The sequence below is a fragment of the Anolis carolinensis genome, chromosome 4 (genome assembly GCF_035594765.1).
Source record: "Anolis carolinensis isolate JA03-04 chromosome 4, rAnoCar3.1.pri, whole genome shotgun sequence".
In the NCBI taxonomy this organism is placed as follows: domain Eukaryota; kingdom Metazoa; phylum Chordata; class Lepidosauria; order Squamata; family Dactyloidae; genus Anolis; species Anolis carolinensis.
In genome coordinates this window covers 200,211,994-200,228,148 of record NC_085844.1, presented here as the reverse complement: position 1 = coordinate 200,228,148, position 16,155 = coordinate 200,211,994, and the positions used below count along the sequence as shown (strand labels likewise).

Below are 16,155 nucleotides of genomic sequence, written 5' to 3'. Positions count from 1 at the left end.
GCAGTTGGTGCTAGACATACTGACAGACATATCAGCAGGACAACCTCTCAGTTGTGTCATACAATTTCCATGTTTGAGATTTTGTTACTCTTTGTCAGTATTTGTTTCTTTTATTAAGCATTCATAGCCTGCTTAAAGGCTTCCAGAATGGTCTATAGTGTGAAAGGTAATGCTCTGTGGGACTGTTATCTGTTCAGCCTAGGGATGCTGGGAATCAGTTTGATGAGTTCAAGGTACATAAAGTTTGTACTCTATTAACTCAGCTCTAGGCAGGGAGCAAAACTTGCCCTCCACCGTAGGTTTAGGCAAAAGCAAGATGCTGCAGCACCTCATCTGTTTTTCCTCATTAATAACTTGTGCCACCTTGACCACACCCTGATGTTGCTTGATCATACATTTTGTCTGTGAAATGTTGGGGGCTTATGGAACTGCGATTTCACTTTTCTTTCTGCTAAGTTAACTGAGCATAACCTACTTCTGAACTCTATCTATCTATCTATCTATCTATCTATCTATCTATCTATCTATCTATCTATCTATCTACAGCATTTCTACCCCACCTTTCTCACCCGAGGGGACTCAAGGTGTAGTACTTTGAAGTATTCTGAGGAGGACAGAGAAACTAGGACATTATGAAAGCAGCTGAAAAAGTGGCATGACACAGAATTCTGTAAACATTGGCTGCTTTCAATTTTTCCTAGATTTGGCAAAGTCCCCATCCTCATATTATCATCTATGGAAATAGAAAGTCTATGCTTCTTGTTGCTGGCATAGGTAGCCTTCAAGGCTTGAATACAGTCTTGGCACAGGTTGTCCATTTAGATTTTTTTAAAAACAGGCATGTGAATGCATTCTAGATCTCTTATCATTACAATTAAAACACATTTATTATACCTCAGAGTGTGGTGAAAGCTCCTTCTTTGGAGGCTTTTAAATAGAAGTTTGGATGGTCATCTGTCAGGGGTGCTTTGATTTTTTATTATTATTATTATTTTTTGCATGGTAGGAGGTTGGAATGGATGGCCCATGTGGTCTCTTCCACCTCTATATGTGCTCCTCCAGGTGTTTTGGACTTCAGCTCCCAGAAATCCCAGCCAGCTTACCAGTTGTTAGGAATTGTGGGAGCTGAAGTCCAAAACATCTTGGAGCAGCACAGTTTGAGAAACTGTTATATTTTATTATTCTGATTATATGGAGCAACCGTTCCTTTAATTATATGGTAATCTACAAAAACAATACCAGTTGCCCATCTAATCTCATTTTCTTAACATTATGCAATTTATTTCAAGTTAGTATTTTAAGTGAAAGATACAGAGGTAACCGTCTTGAGCTCTACTTGTAGCAGAAACGCAGGGTATAAATTCAGTGTTATCAATAACACTGACTTAGAACTTGTATGCTGAATTCCAAAACAAGACAGCTTTGCTAAAACTATCCAAGTTGGCTGCCTTAACTACATGTTGTGGCAAAGAGTTCCAAAGTTTAACTATGTGTTGCTTGAAAAAATATTTTCTTCTATCTGTTCTAAACCTCATACTGGTTAATGTTGGTAGGTAATCCTGAGATCTAGTATTTCGAGAGAGCTGGTACATGTGTTGCAAGTTCCCTTTCATTATTATAAACAGGTGATTTATCTTAATTCAACAATCATCCTTAATTTAGTTGTCAGCCTTTCCTTTCTATGCCAGTTTTAGTCTTTGCAAACTTTCCATATCAAATGGGATTAAATGGGATCAAGGGAGACATAGATAAAACCCCAGGTACAATTATGGGATAGAGCCTAGGCATTTCAACATCTGTCTCTTGATGAGCAGTTTGGCAAAATGTTGTTTGAAAGTATAATTTGTTTCCTAGAAAGGTGCACTCTATTAGGGTTCCCAGGATTTATTTTCTGATCAAAAACAATAGGACACGGGCTTTTCAATCTGGTTCTCTTGAAAGCAAGAATTCACTTTCATCAGTAAGTTGTAGAGCCCCTGGTTTTTGTTTGTTTGGCATTTCTAGCAATTTTGTATGGCCTCCACCTCTGCTTAACCATCTCACACTAGCAACAAGAGGCTGGAGAGCATGAATATTAAATATAGAACTATTCCTTATAGTGATAGTAATGACATCTACAGCATTAAGTGCTCATTAATTTGCTCTTTTTACTGACAGTTTCAAAAATGCCCTTCTAGTCTTCCTATCATAACATCAGAAAGAGCAATAGTCAAAATCCATAGGAAAACGTTTCAGGATCATCGCTCAATTAATGCTAAAGTAGTTTTTGCTAAACTTCAAGGGTAGATTAGAGAAAGACTGCTGAATTGGAACCATTGGCAATTTCCAAACTATACTTTTGAGATATACTATGTACAATAGTATTCTTATCCCAATGCATATGTTGATTAGTTTATCTAGTGCCAGAATGTGTGTGTTATCAGCATAATTTAAATGTTACTGGTGTAATTTTAAATGTCAACACATGCATTCAGTTTTCCCTCTGACCTCAGTATCTCCAAAGCGATTCCAAGCTATGTGTGTTGTCTGTACCTGGAACACTTTGCATCTGGTGTAGTTCAGGCTTAACCTGTTAGAAATGTTTAAGGTGCCACAGGACCTTGAAGTTTTGGGGATAAGAGGTCTAAAAGTAGCAGCTCAGGGCTTGAGAGGAAAACACTCTGCCTATTTGGGTTGAACCTGTTTTTATCTTCCATTTTCCAAGCAGTCTTTGAAATAATATTGAATTAGCCAGGAAAATAAAGGTGAATAAGAAAAAAGCAGTTAGTCTCTGAAGGAGGAGAAAAAGACCAGGTTGCTGTGAGTTTTCCAGGCTGTATTGCCATGTTCCAGACGCATTTTCTCCTGACATTTCACCCACATCTATGGCAGGCATCCTCAGAAGTTCTGAAGTCTGTTGGAAACTAGGCAAGTGGGGTTTATATATCTGCACTTCCCAGCAATACAAACACTTGCTTGTTAAGACCTGTCAGCGGATTTGTAGTAGTAATAATAGTAATAATAATAACATTAAAAAACACTGACTTTGGAAAGCAGTGGTCTAGCTTGTCAATATCTTTCTTGAATGGTAGTGCCCAGTACTGGACACAGTATTCCCGGTGAGGTCTGATCAAAGCAGAATACAGTGTGAGTGTGTTGTCAAAGGCTTTCATGGCTGCAATCACTGGGTTGCTGTGAGTTTTCCGGGCTGTACGGCCATGTCCCAGAAGCAATTATCTCCTGATGTTTTGCCCACATCTATGGCAGGCATCCTCAGAGGTTGTGAGGTCTGCTGGAAACTAGGCAAGTGGAGTTTATATATCAGTGGAAAGTCCAGGTTGGAAGAAAGAACTCTTGTCTGTTTGAGGCAAGTGTGAAAGATCAGGAGAGAATGCTTCTGGAACATGGCCATACAGCCCGGAAAACTCACCGAAACCCAGTAATTCCAGCCATGAAAGCCTTCAACAACACAATAATAATAATAATAATGGGACATGGTCAAGAAACCATTGGACTAGATCAGGCATGGGCAAACTAAGGCCCGGGGGCAGGATGGACTGTTTCAAGCCAGGTGCCACCCATCCTATGTGTGTGGATGAATGAGGCCCCTTCCACACAGCCACATCACCCAAAATATCAAGGCAGAAAATTCCACAATATCTGCTTTGAACTGGGATTTTCTGCCTTGATTTTCTGGGTGATGTGGCTGTGTGGAAGGATCCTGAGAAAGCAGCAGGAGAACCAACAGGAAGGAGGAGTGCAAAGCCAACCAATTTGGGGCTGTAATGCTTCTTCCTCCTCATCCCCCTCCTGATCCATTTTGGCACATGTGGCATGGCTCGTTCCTTTTGTATGGAAGGTTCCGTCTTCCTCCCTCTAAGGGGAACCTAACGCAAAACTCACACACACATATAGATATACAGAGGTTGCGCATGCGCGGATTTTGAGTGGCGAATCTGCCGCCCCCAAACCCGAGCGGGGTTTCTTCTGGCTTGTTGGCTCCAGCTCTCTCATATGAGCTTTAGTGAAGGAGCTCCCTTTCACTCCTCCCGCCTCGACGAGGAGAGGGCGGGCCGTCGCTTCCGTGATGGTTCGAACGCACCAATGGGAGGTGGCGAGGCCGGCGGGCGGCCAATGGGAGCAGGAGGGAGGAGATGCCAGCCGAGTAGGTTGCGCCGCCCCTCTCAGCTCGGCGCATCCCCTCCGCTGGACGAAGCGCGACCATTTTGCAGGGGGGAGCAGCGAGCGGTTGGCGGCTGACGGAGAAAAGGGAGCCAGGCGGAAAGGGCGCGCGCGGGGCGGCGGCTGGAGTCACTGAGCCGGGCGGGGATCGAGGGACAGCGAGAGAGAGAGAGGAGAGCGGCGCCGGCCCCTCAGACGCCCCTCAGGGCCTCGCTCTGCAAGATGTCTAGGCCCGTCAGGTGAGTAGTCTTCTGCGAAGGGAGGGAGGGAGAGCAGGAGGGAAAGGCCTTCCTTCTCCTCGGGCCTGTGGGGGCGCGCGGAAGCACGCGGCGTGGGGAGAAGGGCTTTGGCTCCCCTCGCCCCGCGGGTCCCTAATGGCGGGTGCGGTGCTGCCCCTTCAGGTGAGCGCCAGCACAGGCCGCGGCGGGAAAGGGGAGCGCGCGGGCCTGGCCTCCTGCGCACATCGGCCGCGCAGAGCGAAGGGAGGCGAGGCTGCGAGGAGGAGCCCCATGCGGGGAAAGGCGCCTGTGCGGATTGGCCGCCCGCGGCCTCCATAGCAAACCTTGGTGAAGCCAGCGCGCTCGCAAGGCATTCCTCCCTCGTCTCGTATCGCTCTGGCGGGAAGGCATGGCCAGGCCCCCGCTAGGACTCCAATGGGACGTCATCACACTAGAGCTTGCATCCACTTTAAATCCACTTAGGGAGGGGGCGTTAAACAGCTCAGCCATACAGGTCCGCGGACTCGCCAAATTACAAACCCCAGAATTCTGCAGGAGGCAGAAACCGGATTTAAAGTGGATTCATGCTCTAGTGTGATGAGGCAGCATGCCTAAGGACCCGTCTACATCAGTGGTTCCCAGCCTTTCTTTGACTAGGGACCACTTTGACCAGGGACCACTCTCCAATATTAGTACCAAATGGGTTACGAATTTGTTTTTGGTCAATTTTAGATTCGTTATTTGGAGTGTTGATTCAGACAATTGCATTGGATAGACGACATCAACTCAATAATAATAATCTTTATTTTTATATCCCGCCACCATCTCCCCGAAGGCCAACATTCGTACCAAAAGGGTTATGAATTAGCTTTTGGTCAACTTTAGATTCCGTTTGGTTGTTTGGGGTGCTGATTCAGAAAATTGCATTGAGTAGACCACATTAGCTCTATAATAAAAATGATGATGATAATAATAATTTTATTTTTATATCCTGCCACTATCTTCCCGGAGGGACTCGGGGCGGCTTACAAGTGGGAACAAGCCCAGTACAACAAAGTTTACAAACTAGAAACATTTAAAAACATAATACACATATAACAATCTGATTAAACAACTAAAAACAGAATATAAAAACAATTAAAATGAATCAAAACAAACATCAATACCCAGAACCAGGGATAACGTAGGCAAGATAGAAATTGGGAGAGGGCTGGACATGAGCTTGTGCAAAAAGTGCCTGGACTGGGGTAAAGTGATGAGTTCATTGTAATGGCCAGTTTTGGATGGACATTCATAGATAGGGGCCTAAGCATTCTCAAACACATACTGGAACATCCAGGTTTTGAGGTCCCAGAGAAAGGTGGACAGAGTGGGTGCTAGCCTAATCTCCCTGGGAAGGGAGTTCCAGAGCCGGGGAGCCACCACTGAGAAGGCCCCCTCTCTCGTCCCCAGAAACTCTGCTTGTGATGGTGGCGGGAGCCAGAGAAGGGCCTCCCCGGCAGATCTTGCTGGTTCATAGGGGGAAATGCAGTTGCAAAGGTAGGCAGGGCCCAACCTGTAGGGCTTTGTAGGTAATAATCTGCACTTTGAATTGGGACCGGAAACCTAACAGCAGCCAGTGGAGCTGTTTTAGTAGCAGCATTGTCCGCTCCCTACATTAGCTCTCGTTAGCAACCTGGCTGTCGACCTTTGCACCAGTTTTGGTTTCCAGACCGTCTTCAAAAGCAGCCCCATGTAGAGTGCGCTGTAGCAGTCTAGTCTTGTTTCTGATACAGAACATATGCCATCCAGTAGTCACAATCTGCTCGCCTAAAGAAAACCATATTTAATCATCTAGATAGTCTATCCATATCTAATCTAATAGTCTATCCAATGCAATTTTCTGAATCAGCATCCCAAATAACCCCAGGAATATTCCTAAAAACTAAGATGCCTAGGCGTCTCCTCTTCCAGGCACCACATGGAATGGTTTCGCTTAAGGGAGGGAGGAAGAGAAGAGGCAGCAGCCAGGAAGCTTGTTGTCACACCTTTCGTGGGTAGTCAGCCTCTCCCCTCCCAAAGTCCTTGTTGCCTCGGCACTATAAGAATTTTTCATGAGACCAGTTGCTCTTGTTGCAACAGTGTAGAAACTGAGGCCTCAGACGATATTTTAGTTCTTGGGGACCACTGGTGGTCCACGGATCACAGGTTGGGAACCACTGGTCTACAGTGTAGATTAGGCATGGGCAAACTTCGGTCATCTGTGCGTTTTGGACTTCAACTCCCACAATTCCTAACAGACCCACTGGGACTCCATTCCTAGGGGTCTGTCTTTACACTATAGACCAGGCATGGGCAGATTTCTTCTCTATCACTAGGCCTCTTCCACGAGCCCACAACACCAGGTATAGTAAGTAACAACACATAGTAGACTGAAATCTACTGACAGATCCTCGGGTGATTAACAATAGATTGGTAAAGGTTTATAGGTCTCATCAAACTCTTATTTCTATCACAGAAATGAAGTCCAAACACAGTACATTTTTTTATGTCAAACAATTGTGGTCTTCGTTGTGTTTTTAGTACCAAAGATCATTAAATACACTCAGTAGATGTATGGGCAAACTTGGGCCCTCCAGGTGTTTTGGACTTCAATTCCCACAATTCCTAACAGCCTCAGGCCTCTTGCTTTTCCCCAAAATGCCTGGAGGGCCAAAGTTTGTCCATGCCTGCTGTAAATGGTGAGAGGTGTGAGGCAGTAGTGCCTAGGAGTGCTTCTCTAGAGGTTTTTAAATTGTCATCTGTCGGAGGGTTTTGATGGTGTGATCTTTCATCTCCGAATGGGGTTGGACTGCATGACCTTTGGGGTCCTTTCCAATTCTAGGATTTTATGATTAACTTTAACTGCTATGGAATCCTGGAGTTGTAGTTTAGTAAGGCACCAGAGAAGATGATCGCCATCATGATTCCATAGCATTGAGCCGTGGCAGTTGCCTCACCACACTGTTTTAAAGCAGTGGTTTTCAACTTTTTTTTTTGACAGGACTCACTTGAACAGGAACTACTTTGATCAGGGACCACTCTCCAACATTAGTACCAAAAGGGTTACGAATTGGTTTTTGGTCAACTTTAGATTTGATTTGGTTATTTAGGGTGCTGATTCAGAAAATTGCATTGGATAAACCACTTCAGCTCTAGTTTCGGATACAGAATATATGCCATCCAGTAGTCAGCATCTGCATGCCCATAGAAAACCATCTTTAATAATTTAGAGCTGTGCTCTTCAGAAATAAAATTAATAAAATAAATAAAGAGGAAGGAGGTTTGCAAATCGGATTTTCATTCTCAGCCCACAGGTTGGGAACCGCTGCTTTAAAGAGTAAGGTGAAGAGCAGACATGGGCAAACTTTGGCCCTCCGGGTGTTTTGGACAGTAACTTCCACAATTCCTAAAAGCCCATATCTGGAGTAGAGTGCGCATCCTACTAGTTTTTAGGGAGGGGCATTTGAAATCCTCAGCCAGGCTTTAAAATGATATGTACACTCTGTGCCTACTTTTTAAAAGTGTAGTATGGTGTAAATTCTACAGTGTGGATGCAGCTTAAAAACATGAAATTCATGGGGTCAGGATGTCCACAGGCAACTTGAAGGCACATGCACACACATTGCATTTGTACTGTTTTTTGGTGTAGATGCACACATTTACTATCTTTAGTGCAAGAAATCTGGTGTTTGCAGTGGCAAATTCTTTAGAAAAAACAAGCATTGTCATCTTTTCTTTCCACATGTGCTTGAAGGAAGGCCTCTCAGTTAATTATTTGTAACTATATGCCATTTTTCCTTCAGGCATGATAGTGTGTGTGATAGCTCTCTCCTGTCCATTTTGTTTACACAGCAATCTTATGAGATTCATAAGGTGGAGAGAAGAGAGTGTTTGATGATGAGTTTATTGGTCTACTAAGGGCTTGACCCTGGATCTCCTACTATTGCACCATGCTGCCTTGGCCAGCAAGGAGCTTGCAGTGATGAATTCAAGTATAGGTGTTTATATTTGGATGTTTATTATGTTCTAAGCCAATTCTCCAAGGTGCTCAACATGTCTGTAATTAAGGACATAATTGTCCTAACGAGGTAGGTGAGGATGAAAGTAAGTGATGTAACCATTGCTCTCCAGTGGACGTAAAATTGGTGGATTTTCGTGTGTGTGTGTGTGTGCGCGTGCGTAGAAGCCTTCTCTTTTTTGGTGGGTCTTTATTGACAATTATTTTCATGTCCACCTTTGGGTATTGTACAGCCAAGGCACCAAGAACACCTCAGGCACACAGTCAGAGAAACCTAGCCTATTTACTTCTGTAAGAAACCAGAGGGGTGTAGTCTTCTTCAGCCCATTCAGTTCAATCATAGAGCTAGTAAGCTTGCAAAGACAATTCTAGACCAGGAGCTTCTTAACTGTCGCATCAGGCTCTGCCTTCATTCTAGTGGGAAAGGGAAGTAATGGGTTTATTTGAGTGGTTTTTCTACCAGCATGCATGGCCAAACCAGCATAGCATGTTCCTCATTAAGAGTTGTGCTGTTTCTGGGTGCTTCTTCAAATCTCTCATGTAGCTTCCCTAGGCCACTGTACATAAACATCATTATTGGAGCCAGAAGAATTGGAAGAGAAATTTTAACTTGTTTCAAGAGTTTGGAATTAGGTTTCTGGAAAGTACCAAGCACTTTTTCTAACATAACTTAATGCTTAAGGCTCAGTGTATCTGAGCACAAGGAATTGCCCAAAAGGCAAGAGAAAGAAAGAGAAATGATCAGCATGCGAGCTTTCAGTGAGCTGAGTGGTAGTGTTAACAGTAAGTCTTTGCATGAGCTCTGTCAGTGATACAGTTTTTGAGAAAATTGTGTCATAGCTGAGATTGATATTATGGGTGAAGTAAAAGGTGGGCACAGAACCGTGGGTTGGCTGGAGGTGCAGAGGCAGAAAAGAGATGGTGAAATAAGACAATGACACCAGTAGAAGCAAAACAGACTTTTCCGAAAGCTAGTGAAGTATTGCCTGCCAGTTCTTTCATTCATGTCAGGTGAAGCTGTTACTACTACTCCTACCTGTAAGCAATTCTACATGTTACTGTTTCTCTTCATGCAAGTTCTTACAGCCCGGGGAAGTGCCTTCAAAGATGTGGATCTCTAAAAGGGCTAGCTTTTAGATCTATTTTGTATGTGATAAAACTATATGTGAGTAGATCAATAGGTACCGCTCCGGTGGGAAGGTAACGGCGCTCCATGCAGTCATGCCGGCCACATGACCTTGGAGGCGTCTATGGACAACGCCGGCTCTTTGGCTTATAAATGGAAATGTCCCCCAGAGTCTGACATGACTGGACTTAATGTTAGGTGAAAACCTTTACCTTTTACTAGAAGCAGACACTCATCATTCCTCTCCAGAAATGTTCTACCTTTTTATTTGCACGTAGGCTTTGCTTCCTGTCCTTTAAATCTACCATTCTTATATGTCCACTCTAGTGCTGTTATATCATTTAATTCCTTTTCACTGTATAGCCTTCTTTGTTTCTGTGTTGGAGCCTTCTTTTTGGTTCTGTTTACTGTGTGTTCTGCTTCCTTCACTGTGACTTCCTCCCCCCCCCCCCCCCCAAAATTGCTGTTCAAATTCCCACTCCACTTTCTTTCCAAGGAAGTTGTTTAGGTGCTGTATTTTCTTCTTTTAAAAAAAATATTGTTTATTGCTTTATTTACATACATAAAAAGAAAGGTATGGAGGGGTCGGGCTGGATATGGGGGAAGGGGATTGGGTTGACGGGGAATAGGGATTGCTGGGGATGGGGAGGGGTGGGAAGAAGTAAAGGACGAGGTTAGGTAGGTAAGGGGAGGGAGGGATTGTGGAGGGGAAGAGTAGGAAGGTGATTAAGATGTTGATGGTTTGACATCCACTTCATGTTCGGAGAGGTCTTGCTTTCTCTGATAAAGTTTCTTTCTCCTTATCTTCATTTGTTTCTTAGGTGCTGTATTTTCTGAAGGAAGTAAATAGTGTATGTAGTAGTATATAGAAAGAAAATATTCTAGGAATTTGTATTCCTAGTAATAATGATAAAACTGCTTTGCTGAAACGGGAAAACATATTCCAGTGCAGAAAGCAACAAAAAGCCATACTTTTATTAGCTAACTAAGACAATATGCAGAATATACATCATGCACACTTTCAAAGCTTCAGTGACCTCTTCATCAAGCAAAGATGTTTAAACTTATACAGGAAAAATTATTTCTCTCTTGTTAAAAGTGTGTGTTTTAGGAGTTGATTGCATATCTCCACTGAGTGAAAAATATAATAAATTAATGTCTCATGTGACCTGATTCCTGTCTGTACAATATGCTTTGCGGAACAGGTTTCTTTCCATGAATGGTATATGGAAATCATAACCTGGGCCAACAAGCTTGATAATGAGTTTCCCTTTTTAAAAGACATGTCATCATGCCATGCAAACCTTTTTAATATTGTGTTTTTAAAACCCAGATAGAAGGTACAATAATATGTTTAACAATGCAACTGCACATTGTTTCAGAGGTAGGGCCTGTGACTATGATGGGGGTTAGTTCTTTCTTTCAGTTCGAGCTGTATCCATTTTATTAATGGAATATGCATAAGTGTTGCCTTGCTAACTTCTCTTTGATTCAGTAGGTTAATCTAGTTGAGAATAACCATTGGGACTTAGTTTCAGGGTTTTTTTTTTGTGTCAGGAGCACAAGTCGCTTCTGGTGTGAGAGAATTGGCCGTTTGCAAGGACGTTGGCTAGGGGATGCCCATATATTTTGATGTTTTACCATCCTGTGGGAGGCTTCTCATGTCCCTGCATGGGGAGCTAGAGCTGACAGATGGGAGCTCACCCTGCTCCCCGGATTGATCCTTTCGGTCAGCGGGGGCTCCTTAGTTTCAAGTAAGCATGAATAATGTTAAATCACAAAATCAACAAACGTTTGGTGCATAGTTTCAATTAAACATGAGTAATATTAAGCCACTTCATTAACATTAAGACTTTCTTTTTCATGGGCCATCATCTCATGTCTCCTCATGCCGCTAGGGTCAAAGAACTAACTTTCTGTATTTTCCGTAGGTGGTGTATGTGATTGTTTTTGTCTATGGGCTCCCACTTGCTCTTTTATATTTATGATCTTAAAGCCCCTGTCTCAGTTTGCGCTTTCTGCAGAATGTGGATTGTTAAAGTAGAGGAGGCCCACCTGTTGAATACTGTCTTTATTTTTTTGGCTGTTAAATGCAATTACAGTAGAGTCTCACTTATCCAACATTCGCTTATCCAACTTTCTGGATTATCCAACACATTTTTATAGTCAACTAGCTGTGCCCGGCCACGCGTTGCTGTGGCGAAGTATAGTGGTATGGGAAATAAAGTATTGAGGAATTGGTGGTAGTTAAGGTCAAGGGTAAAGGTTTTCCCCAGACATTAAGTAAAGTTGTGTCTGACTCTCCATTTCTAAGCCGAAGAGCCGGCGTTGTCTGTAGACTCCTCCAAGGTCATGTGGGATGACTACATGGAGTGGCGTTACCTTCCCGCCGGAGCAGTACCTATTGATGCACTCACATTTGCATGTTTTCGAACTTCTGGGTTGGCAGAAGCTGGAGCTAACAGTGGGGGCTCTCTCCGCTCCCCCAATTCAAACCTGTGGCCTTTCAGTCCAGAAGTTCAGCAGCTCAGCGCTTTAACACGCTGCGCCATCAGGGGATATTATTTCCTAAAGGTTGTGAATATACAATATTTCTGATTGGTTTTTTTGTTTGTTGGAGGCAAGTATGAATGCTGCAATTAGGAAAAATGATTAGGATGTAATGGCCTTGCAGCTTTAAAGCCTGGCTGTTTCCTCCCTGAGTGAATTTTTTGTTGGGAGGTGTTAGCTGGCCCTGATTGTTTCCTGTCTGGAATTCCCTTGTTTTCAGAGTGGTGTTGTTTGCGATATTTTATGTGCTTCTACTGTCTGTGGCCCTGAGAAAACAGAGGATTTTCCAGACTTTGATGATGGGAATACTTTGTTGGGAGATGTTAGCTGGCCCTGATTGTTTCCTGTCTGGAATACCCTTGTTTTCAGAGTGATGTTGTAGCCCAGTAATTATTTCATATTAAAGAAGAATCTCACTTATCCAACATTCGCTTATACAATGTTCTGGAATATCCAACGCAGTCTGCCTTTTCATAATCAATGTTTTTGTAGTCAGTGTTTTAAATTCATTGTGATATTTTAGTGGTAAATTTGTAAATACAGTACAGTAGAGTCTCACTTATCCAACATAAACGGGCCGGCAGAACGTTGGATAAGCGAATATGTTGGATAATGAGGAATTAAGGATAACCCTATTAAACATCAAATTAAGTTATGATTTTACAAATTAAGCACCAAAACATCATGTTAGACAACAAATTTGTCAGAAAAAGTAGTTCAGTACACAGTAATGCTATATAGTAATTACTGTATTTATGAATTTAGCACCAAAATACCACAATATATTGAAAGCATTGACTACAAAAATGCGTTGGATAATCCAGAACGTTGGATAAGCGAGTGTTGGATAAGTGAGACTCTACTGTAAATACTACATAGCATTACTGCACATGGAACTACTTTTTCTGTCAAATTTGTTGTATAATATGATGTTTTGGTGCTTAATTTGTATAACGATTACCTAATTTGATGTTTAATTGGCTTTTCCTGAATCCCTTCTTATTATCCAACATATTCACTTATCCTGCCGGCCTGGTTACGTTGGATAAGTGAGACTCTACTGTATATTTCTAATCTTATATTATCTGCTCAGAACTGGATTATCTGAGGTCCCTTCTTCACAGCTGTATAAAATGCACACTGAAGTGGATTATATGGTAGTGCGGAGTCAAGATAATCCAGTGCAAAGCAGATAATATAAGATTATAAATGGGTTATATAGCTGTGTTGAAGGGCCTTGAGTCTACACTGCCATATAATCCAGTGCAAATTAGATAATCTGTGGAAGAAGTCTAAGTAAGGCCTAAATCTGCCTGTCCCCTAACTGAAACCTGGCTGTCCCTTGGTTGCTAGGCAACCAAGTGGGCAGAGATTAGCCCTCTAAACTGGCAGCAATTGGATAAAAAAAATTATTGCTCTCCCTCTAATTAGGACTTTATTTTTCTTTTCTTTTTGTTGTATCAACCTTGAGGCGTGGATGATGGGTTGTGTTGTCAAATTTTGAGGTTGGGGGGCCTGTACTTTTGTTGCTTTGTGAATTGCCGTGATGCCATCACTCTTTTATATATATAGATGTTTTCAATACATCATGATATTTTGGTGCTAAATTCGTAAATACAGTAATTACTACGTAGCATTACTGCATACTGAACTACTTTTTCTGTCAAATTTGTTGTATAACATGATGTTTTGGTGCTTAATTTGTAAAATCATAACCTAATTTGATGTTTAATAGGCTTCTCCTTAATCTCTCCTTATTATCCAACATATTTGCTTATCCAACATTCTGCCGGCCCGTTTATGTTGGATAAGTGAGACTCTACTGTACCTATTTGAGTATGGCTTTTAGAATTGGATTGAAATTAAGTATTTTAAATGGGTAAGGTCTTGGATACACGATCTCCAGTCTTTTGGTAAGATCTAATTTAGCCTGCAGTCATCCATCAGTTTTGTATATTAATTATTTTATGGCAGCAATGACCAGTATTACTGAGTTACAAGAGATACATCATACACACATACTTCATAAAATTGTCATTTGATATATTCTCAATATAATGCATGCATAGGTTGACACATAGTACTTTAATTATTAATTAAATAATTATATTACACCCAATATCATAAGATCACTGCAGTATTTACCATAAAGTCAGCTTATGTAGTTTAAAAAACCCCAATTTAAACAGTCTAGACTGGGCATGGGCAAACATCGGTCCTCCAGGTATTTTGAACTTCAACTCCCACAATTCCTAATAGTCTGTCTAAAAGCATATTTAAAATGCAAGTGTAGAAATAATTTTAAATTATACATATTTGGGATTTTAGATTGTTTTTAATTAGGAAGAAGTCACTAGGCCCCCAACGTTTTAATAAATAATTTTCAGAATAAATTATTGAAAATTGATAACTCAGAAGATCCAAGTTTCAGTTTCTTGCAGCTTTAACTGTCCCTTGTTTTACTTGTAAGCCTTGCTGAGACAATGTAGTTACTTGCAAACAACACTGGAATTGTTTTCTTAAGGAATATTGCAGTTTTAGGTATTGTGGATGAGCCCAGTTCGATGCTAGTTTCTCAGAACTGATTTCAGTGCCACATGAATAAGCCACAAATGCCTTTTTCTCCTTTGCATTCTCACCTCCCCCAATATGTGCAGAAGACCTAAGGGGAAAATAGGCATATGATTCTCTTCTGAAAAGGCATTTAATGCTAAATGCCTCAACTTTGCTGTGAAGTGATATACACATAAGAAGTGGTGCAAATTGGAAGAACAGTTGTGAAGCGTGATTTCAACTGTGAAAAGTGGATTCTAGCCAGGTGTGCTTCACTACTGCCAATGAGCCAGATTCAAGACACAAACCAGGTTTGAAGGCAACAGGAACAGAGGTTTATTTCTTTCAGACTGAATTTTAGGGATTTTTAAATTTTTTGACAAAAATGTGTTTTTTTAAAGCCACAACAGCTAGCTCATTGAATGTCTCTTATATAAAAACCAATATTAACTGTATGAATATCTACATTTTCATATAGTCCTAGAGTTGGAGGGGGACCCCCAAGGGCCATTTAGTCCAACTCCCTTCTTCCAGGCTGAAGGCACCATTAAAACTTTCCTGACAGATGGCCATCCAGGCATGGGCAAACTAAGATTTGTGGGCCCCTGGGCGCTTACCTCAGGCCCTCCTCATTTTCCCTATCCTCTTGACATAAGGACACAACGCCCTTTGGGAAACTTCCAAGATTTATAAAATGCAAACAAGGTATTGGGTAAGTTTCGATTCTTAAGATTTTGGCACAAGCCATGCCTGGGTGTCGGATATCACCTTGTAAGTATGAATTTAACAAATTTGATACAATTTATGAGGATTAACAAAAATACACACCTCTAGTAATTAAACAATTAAATGAAAGATACAGAGTTAATCTGTGTGCTGATGTTTGACAGCAGCTCATCTCTGGACCCCCTCAGGCAGCTGGAAGACTACTTTACATGTACATGATGGCTTTAACTTCACATGTTGGCATTGCCCTTTCTTGATGGCCCCAATCTCACAGTAGGTAGGAAGCAGGAAACCCCTCAGGCACATAGTAGTGTTTTAGGTTTCCAGGAGATATGTGTTGAACTGTATGAGCGCAGATATGGTTACCCCAGTTTAGCACATCTACTTATCTTTATTAATAGATATAACCTGTTTCCCTGAAAATAAGACAGTGTCTTATATTAATTTTTGCTCCCAAAGATGCGCTAGGTCTTATTTTCAGGGGATGTCTTATGAAGTAAAATTCACATTTATTGTTGAACAAAAAACCCTGAACATTTATATACTGCGCAGTATTATATACTGCATGCCAGACTCAAACACAGGGCCACAAAAAATAAGGGCTGTAAAGTACCTGGCTCCCACACACTGTTTGGAGACTAATGCTCTCCCACAGCAGTTCCTGGACCACTTGCACAGCAGGGACAGTATTGCAGTTTCCGGCTACCAGGGTGAGCTTTGCTAGGTCTTACTTTCAGGGGAGTCCTTATATTTAGCAATTCAGCAAAACCTCTACTAGGTCT

The 16,155-nt window shown here is 41.9% G+C and overlaps 1 protein-coding gene across 3 annotated transcripts in view; it reads left to right on the top strand.

Moving 5' to 3' along the window:
* Positions 1-4,156: 4,156 nt before the first annotated feature.
* The window catches only part of nucks1 (nuclear casein kinase and cyclin dependent kinase substrate 1), a 36,537-nt gene continuing 24,538 nt past the window's right edge, over positions 4,157-16,155 (top strand). For 2 of the 3 annotated variants that reach the window (XM_008115649.3, XM_062978576.1), the window contains exon 1: positions 4,158-4,400. In XM_008115649.3, coding sequence (XP_008113856.1) covers positions 4,384-4,400 — 17 coding nt within the window. In that variant the 5' untranslated portion in view covers positions 4,158-4,383. Of the gene's footprint in view, positions 4,401-16,155 lie in introns of all 3 variants that reach the window. The other variant, XM_062978577.1, reaches the window with a different exon arrangement.